Source organism: Carassius gibelio, chromosome A17, assembly GCF_023724105.1.
Source record: "Carassius gibelio isolate Cgi1373 ecotype wild population from Czech Republic chromosome A17, carGib1.2-hapl.c, whole genome shotgun sequence".
Lineage (NCBI taxonomy): Eukaryota > Metazoa > Chordata > Actinopteri > Cypriniformes > Cyprinidae > Carassius > Carassius gibelio.
The window spans coordinates 5427321-5435652 of NC_068387.1; the positions used below are offsets into that span (position 1 = coordinate 5427321).

The 8332-nt window shown below is 44.4% G+C and overlaps 1 protein-coding gene across 1 annotated transcript in view; it reads right to left on the reverse strand.

Moving 5' to 3' along the window:
- Positions 1-8332, reverse strand: part of LOC127933235 (protein unc-79 homolog) — a 40292-nt gene that overhangs the window by 16104 nt on the left and 15856 nt on the right. Inside the window, exons 18-29 of the mRNA XM_052530054.1 lie at positions 7522-7725; positions 7211-7438; positions 6854-6989; positions 6673-6752; positions 6447-6595; positions 6201-6358; positions 5019-5200; positions 4735-4936; positions 3772-3951; positions 3587-3655; positions 2087-2376; positions 1834-2016 (exon numbers count right to left, since the gene is read on the reverse strand). Coding sequence (XP_052386014.1) covers positions 1834-2016; positions 2087-2376; positions 3587-3655; positions 3772-3951; positions 4735-4936; positions 5019-5200; positions 6201-6358; positions 6447-6595; positions 6673-6752; positions 6854-6989; positions 7211-7438; positions 7522-7725 — 2061 coding nt within the window. The remainder of the gene's footprint in view (positions 1-1833; positions 2017-2086; positions 2377-3586; positions 3656-3771; positions 3952-4734; positions 4937-5018; positions 5201-6200; positions 6359-6446; positions 6596-6672; positions 6753-6853; positions 6990-7210; positions 7439-7521; positions 7726-8332) is intronic.

The window sequence follows — 8332 nt, forward strand, 5'->3', positions numbered from 1 at the left end:
ATTTAAATTGTTGTTATGTGCCACACTATGATGTTATAGGAAATGTATGCCCAGTTTCTGCAGAAGCAGATCAACGCCTGCTTCTACATTACTGTCTATTTAGCCCCTCCCACCGATTATACATAACTCTCTTTTAGCCCCTCCCACCGATTATACATAACTCTCTTTTAGCCCCTCCCACCGATTATACATAACTCTCTTTTAGCCCCTCCCACCGATTATACAGAACTCTCTTTTAGCCCATCCCACCGATTATACATAACTCTCTTTTATCCCCTCCCACCGATTATACAGAACTCTTTTAGCCCATCCCACCGATTATACAGAACTCTCTTTTAGCCCCTCCCACCGATTATACATAACTCTCTTTTAGCCCCTCCCACCGATTATACAGAACTCTCTTTTAGCCCATCCCACCGATTATACATAACTCTCTTTTATCCCCTCCCACCGATTATACAGAACTCTTTTAGCCCATCCCACCGATTATACAGAACTCTCTTTTAGCCCATCCCACCGATTATACAGAACTCTCTTTTAGCCCATCCCACCGATTATACAGAACTCTCTTTTAGCCCCTCCCACCGATTATACAGAACTCTCTTTCAGCCCATCCCACCGATTATACATAACTCTCTTTTAGCCCCTCCCACCGATTATACATAACTCTCTTTTAGCCCCTCCCACCGATTATACATAACTCTCTTTTAGCCCCTCCCACCGATTATACAGAACTCTCTTTTAGCCCCTCCCACCGATTATACATAACTCTATTTTAGCCCCTCCCACCGATTATACATAACTCTCTTTTAGCCCCTCCCACCGATTATACAGAACTCTCTTTTAGCCCCTCTCACCGATTATACAGAACTCTCTTTTAGCCCCTCCCACCGATTATACAAAGCACAATTCGAGTATGATTTTCTGAAACAAGTTTGAGTAACTGTTTTTATTATGTGCTAACTATTGCTTTGTCTGTTATTGCAGATCGTTTCAAATGAACTCAATATTTATGCATTTTAACCTAATCACAGCAGTGTCCATTTGTGAAGGATGTAGGCTGTTAGCCAATCACAGCAGGGGGCGTTTACTTCCGAGTCTACAAGCGCCCACACCTATTCGAACAGAGCGCTCTGATGAGGGGTCAAAACAGGACAGAAAATTCTGAATTTTCTGAATTTTTATTATTTTTGATATACAAATATTGATAACATTATAAGTGGACCTCAGAAAACATTATGAAAAAATAAGAAAGGCAGTTCACGACCCCTTTAATGTGTAGTCAGTGGTATAACTAGGATTGTACTGGTAATGGGCTCCTGCCATAAAAACACATAACCCTGTGATTCTGTCTCCTCCACCCCAGCTCCTCACTTCTAACTATTGTTATCCCAGCTTGGGAATATGGGGAATTCTCTGGGGGCTATATTCTGAGCCCAGACGCTTCCCCTCAGACAGCACACCAAATATGCTAACTGTTTGCTCAATCTGATTATACGTAAGTGTGAGTACCTCGTGAATACACTTTGTACAGCAAGCTCAGTGTCTTTGTTTCGTCTCTGTAAGTCATACAGTCCCTGAATTAATTTCACAACAGTGGTCAGTCCGTTAGTTTGAAAAATTTTAAATACACAAATGAAGTTTGATATATTGTTTGAGATGAGCCCTTTTTAGCATTAGGCCTAAAATAGTGTTGTGTAGTTGTAATTCAAGAGTGTTTCAAATGTAAAGACATCTCACATATATAGAGATATAAACAGAGAGATATCAGCTGTGAATACGAAGCAGCCAATTTGACATTTTCACAACACGGGCCAGAGTTAGGATGAATACCTTGTAGAGGATGACGAGCAGGGCTTTGAGCCACATCTGTCTGGTGTGGGGTTTGAGGGCCCAGAGCGAGCAGCGGGGCGGCTCCTGGAAGTTAGGCCTCAGCTGTGGACACGTGCAGTACTTCAGCACCTGCACCACCAGCGGCAGCAGCTGTTTGCCCAGACCGATGTTATAGTCCATCACCTGAGGAGACAAACAATCCTTCAGGAACACCTCACGCTCCTCACACAGAGTCGAGAGCTCTCACACTCACCCGAGAGATTCCTGCGATGAAGGCGTTGAAGCAGGTGGAGGAGCGCATCTTCTGAGGGGTGATCATGAAGCATCCCATCTGCTGATCGTATCCCAGCAGGACGTAGAGATGCCGCTTGACCGTGTTGAAGGCTTTGGCACTGCCGATGTCTGCCTCTGCGCTGCTTTTGTCTTTGGCCATGAACTTCATGAGCACCATGATGAGCTGATGGACGGTCTGGTGGTCTATACCGGCGTCCTCCGGCAGCAGATCCTTGATGACAGAGTCATCCTCCGGAGGAGAGCTCTCTCCTGCACAGTGACAGGCCCTGATGCTGTTAGTCTCCTCTACAGACACTACACAATGCTTTGTTAAAGGGGTGATTTTATGCTTTTACAACTCCATTTAGTGTTCAATGTTGCTATTTGAGCGGAAAAAGATTGCAAGACTGCAAGTTTACAAAGCTCAAACTCCACTCCAAAGGGAAATATATTCTCTTGAACAGAAAATAAATATTTTCAAGAACTACAACAAATGGATTGTTCTTTCAGATATGATGTATTCACAAAGTCACTAATCACAAGTGATCCCTGTCCACAGACGAGGCCTGGTGGAGCTGTGTGAGAAAAGCTGAAGAAGAAGAGCTGTTTTAGTGAGAATGTGTGCGGCTGCAGCCCGTCTCAGGCCTGAAGAAACATATCTACATGGTGGAGAGCATGTGAGCTGTCTGTAATGCTTCTGAACAGTTCAAATTGTTGTCATCCTATATTGTTTTCAGTATTTTTCTGTGAACAGTTCGATTTCATTATAGGTTGGGTGTTCTAACTGGGCTTTGTGATGTAGCCTCTTTATGTTTAGAATTTTTTTTTCTTATATTTCTTCTAATTCTGTTAGATTTATTGTTTGTGGGTTTATGTTAAGTTACTCTACAGTGTTTTTCCAAGATACAGGGCCTTCTCACCAATTACAGCACATTTTGTATTTTGAAAAGATGGGCTTCATTGAAACAGTTAGGGTTAGGGTATACATATTTCATATTAAGAAATTATTTTAACCCAAAGAGCAAACTATGCTCCCTTCGAACTGGTTGTCTTTAAAATACACATATTAATTGAATTTAAATTAGATGTGTTTCATATAATCTTTCTTGATTACAATCTGCCATCAAAGTGATTTTTGGACATTTAATTACTCCAGCTACAGTGGGAATAGGCCATAATTAAACGATCCTCCACCTGCAGGATCCTCACATGTGATAGATAGCCCAGTAGCCTTCTTTATGTTTACAGACATGATGTAATGATGCATTTCCATGCTTGAATTTCCAGCGAAAACCTACCTGAACCACTCAAGTTAGAAAACAGTATTATAAGTTTAACTGTTGTGAATCATGCTACAGTAAGTGCTACAGTAATCTCTAACTCTGGCTGGTTATGTACTTGCTCAGATATTGATTTTGGATCATTTTGAACTGAGTGCAGACGCTGTGCTGCTGTGCTTGACGAGGTTAGTGTGCTTTACCTGTCAGGACCTTGTCAAACATGTTTCCCAGAGTGGGAGCAGACTGCTCTTGTCTTATGAGTTTGAGAGCTGAATCCAGAAAAAAGAGAAACAGAAAGTGAAGGACATCTTTGGTGACAAATATTTGAGCAAAACAGTGTGACAGATCCTGATGGGATGTCCTCATGCAGACACAGCTCACTCACGCAGTTTGTTGCACAGTGTCTCTGGGAGGGAGAACGTGCGCTTGGACCCGGACGAACCCTTGACGCTCTCTCGTAGCGAGCGCACGCTCTTCTGACGGTTTCGGGCGAAGCGAGCGCGTCTGATCTTCCACATGGCCGCATCGCTCAGGTTGGCCACATTAGTCCTCACCGCAGTGATCGCTTACAGAGCAAATCAAGACATGATCAACTTGTGCATAATCAGGGTTTCTGCAGGTGTCATGAAGGCACATTTAAGACTTTAAGACCTTTTCAAGACCAAGTCAACAAAATGTAAGAATAAATTGAAGGCAATATATTCTCTAAATGTAAATGTCAATTAAAGGCAAGACAAGTAAATATATTCTCTAAATATTAATGTCCAAGGGGAACAGTTTGAAAATATAACGTCTAACACATCTCCATTACTTTACTTTAATAGCTGTGCTTCAAACCACTAGAATATAGAAATACTGTATACTGTACTTCTGATCACACTGCAACAAAAGTGCTGTTCTTCCTAAATGTTTCTGTCTTCTTAAATCAAGATATATTTACTTGAGAACAACATGTAGAAGCAAAATAAGAAGTCCTGTTTTATGAGAAATGTATCAAAGTGGAGTGAACTTATGATCAAAACAAGAACAGATGTCTGCCAGTTGGCTCAGAAAAATCGACTTAACTCAAAACTAAAACCTAATGAAGTGTTCATGCCTAAAACCTAATTAATTGGTATTTGTTCTTGTTATAAGCATAAATGCAATTATGTTCAGTTTTTTAGAAAACAAGACATCAAATGTTCATTTTGTACCTCAAGCAAATGCATATTGATTTAAGGATGTTTAGATCAGATTTCCTTTTTTCAGTTACACTGTATGAATTTAAGACTTTCTGCTCTGAATGAAGGCCAGCAGAAAGCCTCTTGCTACTCTACAGACGTGTTGAGATGAACCGAAGCACGCTCACTTGTAGGAAAAGGAAACTCTTTGTTGCAGTCGAGGTGCAGCTGGGCCTCGAGGGACAGCGTCTCGAAGCGGTTGACGAAGAACTCCCAGCTGAGAGCGGGGATCTCCTGTCTGAGCGAGTGCAGCAGCAGCAGCTTGCTCAGGATCACCGGCCGGTCCCTGACCACCGTGTCAAACTGGAAGTCCAGGCACAGACACAGGCCCTGGTGGAGGACACACAAACACACGCTAAGACACGCTCCTTCAGGAGGGGATGGACACACTGGGCGGTCAGGTGTCTGTCACCTGCAGCGCGGGCCGTTTGATGGAGTCCAGCAGCAGGCGAGCTCTGGTGGCCACGGCGGGGTTCACGTCCTCGATGCTGGCCAGGAAGCAGCAGAAAGCGTGAGCCAGAGAATACTTCAGCACGTGGCTCTTAGTGACCGAGCCGATGTCCAGAAAGCGGCACAGGACGGCCACACGCTCCACTGAAAGAGACAGAAACTATATCATCTAACATCAACAATCATTTGATGCTCTGAAACTGTTATTATCATCAGAATACAGGAAAAGTATGTTTTGGCTTTAAACAGCTTTCAGTTCTCCACAGAGACTCAAAGAAACCGGATCGTCCCTCAGATGATAAGAGCTGCTAACAGACTAAAAGGCTTTCTAACACGTGAAAGGTCCTGGCTTCCTGGAGAGGAGACAGATTCTTCACCATTTCAATAATTGTCCTGCTTGGTTTTGATTATGCTCGTATATTTTATGGCAATCTATTTGTGTGAATTGATTGTTTCTAGCCCCCTGAGTGTCTGGAGGGTGTTGTCGTTCATGTGATGACATCAACTCCTGCTCACAATCATTCAAGCTTTCTTGGTTCTCTTCTGAAATCCTTTTTGGTTCACTGTTATTTTTGGTTGTTTCCTTATTATTCTTTTGGATAAACTTGTTGGCTTTCTGTATGTTTACGTTGTTTGCAGGCCTGTACATATTGCTGAAAGTTGACTTTATTATTTAATGCTTGTGTTTTTATGTATTCTTTATCAGTAATTCCTGTATAGTTTATTTGTATGTGTGCTGTTTGTGGATGCAGTGTTGTTTTTAGTCCATTGATATCTGGTTATTGTTGTGTTCAAGAGTCCCGTCTCCTCACGTGATCTTCAGGTCTCGGCTCTTTCTTCACTATTCCTGAAGATGAGCACAGTTTTGATTGTTGGTGATTTAAACACTCAATAGATGATGCAGCAAACAGCAGTAACTGGTCACATGGTCACACTGTGAGCGGTGAATGATGAATGCTTCAGTAACAGCGTTCAATCCTCTTTATCTGCACCGGTCCTGTCAGTGTTAGTGGATGTCTGACTGAAGCTCAAGGTCAATCACCGTAAGAGCTCCAGATAATCCCCCAGTGCTCCAGGAGCCCGAGCGCTAATCAGAGTGTTTTAGTGAATGAACAGAAAGCTGCGGATGTGAATGCAGTCAGACCTGCTTGGAAGCGAATCTTCCAGTCCTGACTGTTGAAGCTGCTGTCCACCAGCCTCCAGAAGATGTCAGCGCCGTGGGACAGAGCGAGCGCGTGCAGGAGCTGCGGCACGGACAGAGACGCCAGCTGACAGAACTCTGACCTCAGCATGGACCACAGGCTGGACACAACAACAACAGCATCCGAACATGAGACGGGTTCAGCTGTGAGTCATGGAGCGTTGCAGTATGTTTAATGCTATGACGTACCTGGGAATGAGCATCTTCTCCTGTACGTAGGCCAGGAACTGAGGCTGGTCTTTCCTGGCGTGATACAGGCATTCTCCGTGCAAACACAGCATCTTCAGACAGCTGAGCATGTTGAACAGGATGTCTGGCTCCTCAAACTTACTCATCTCCTACAAGAGACACCACAGCAGACTCATGAGAAACATGAACACCACACGAGCCCAGCTGAACCCAGTGAGACGTGTACCTGCAGAATGGTGTACAGGAGCTTGAGAGAAACAGGAAGCTGTAGGTAGGAGAACTTCCTGTCTGCACTATTCTTTAAGGCTGGGGAACAGAACACATTTGTGATCAGAAACAGAAAACACAGCCAATGCTTAAGCAGTGATGCATTAGAAGCGGAGCTGTGGACTGAGACGAGCACATACGTGGGATCTCAGGAGAGGGATTGTGACTGCCGGGGTTCTCTGACGGAGCGTCTGCTTTATCTGCTCCATTCTCGGATTTGAGACTGAACTCAGCTCGAGGGAAAACCAAACTCTCCTCCAGACACTCGGATGGTTCCTGTCACACACACACCACAGAGTCAAATACCTCCTCATCTTTATCAGATTCCATTCATGTTAAATGTATTAAACTATATCACATTCAGGAATATGATGTGGTGAAGTGTGTAAAAGCAGAAGGTTTGTGTGAGGTTTGGCAGACTCAGAGCCACGGTCTGGTCCTAACCGTCTGATGCTTGTTTCACTCTGAAAGGTCAGTGCGGAGCAGACGTGTCTCACCACCAGTCGAGTCTCCTCGCGCGGCGTCAGTCTCTGCAGCAGATCACAGGCCAGCTGGTAGCACAGGATACTGGACTGACACAGACTGCACTCCAGAGCCTTCTCGTCCTTCTGGCAGGTGTGTGATCCGCCCCACGGAGCCTGCAGCACGCTGTTGATGATGCCCACCACATCCCGGCCCAGACTGCTCTCCAGCCCCAGCACCAGCGCCTCGTCCTGCAGCTCCATCTGCACCAGAACACGTCACATATCCCCTGAACACTGCTCTCATCTCTCTCTGTGTGTGTGTGTGTGTGTGTGTGTGACTTCACCTGCTTGAGCACCAGGTCAAACATGAGGATGAAGCAGCCCAGGTTCATGTCGTCGTCGTCACAGTCCAGGTCCAGGGCACAGTTTCCGGCGGCGTGGCCGAGGTTCTTGAAGGGGCTGCAGTGAAGGGGGCTGCGGAAGGGACTGGGGAATGGACTCAGGTTATTGTGCTGGCCTCTCCTGCCGGGGTCAGACACCACACTCACCTGCAGCGGACATCACACAATATCACAAACAAATCTGACACATCGGAGAAAACAGTCTCCTCATCCTCATGTAGAGCTCATGTCTATCTGCACATCATGTTGAGTTTCAGTCATGTTGACCAGGAGAGCATTTTCTTTTCCCCCAAAATGCTAGTCAGTGTTACTACAGTGGACTAAAACTTACTGACTTTGCTCACACAGTGTGACAACTTCCTATTTGTAATTTTTTTTTTTATCCTACCTAGCATGAACAAAAATAAAAATAAATACAAATCTATGCTGATGGAGAGAAAACAAGTTGACAAAAAGATTTAACTTCAACTTCCGTTTTAAATAACAACCCATCTCTTTTAGAGAACTACAGACGAGTTTCCCTTCTTCCTTTCATTGCAAAAACACTTGAACGAGCTGTGTTCAACCAAGTCTCTACATTTCTCACACACAACAATCTCCTTGACAGCAACCAATCTGGCTTCAGAAGTGGACATTCAGCTGAGACGGCCTTGCTCTCAGTTGTTGAAGCTCTAAGACTGGCAAGAGCAGAATCCAAATCTTCAGTACTTATCCTGCTTGATCTATCCGCTGCTTTTGACACGGTTAACCACCA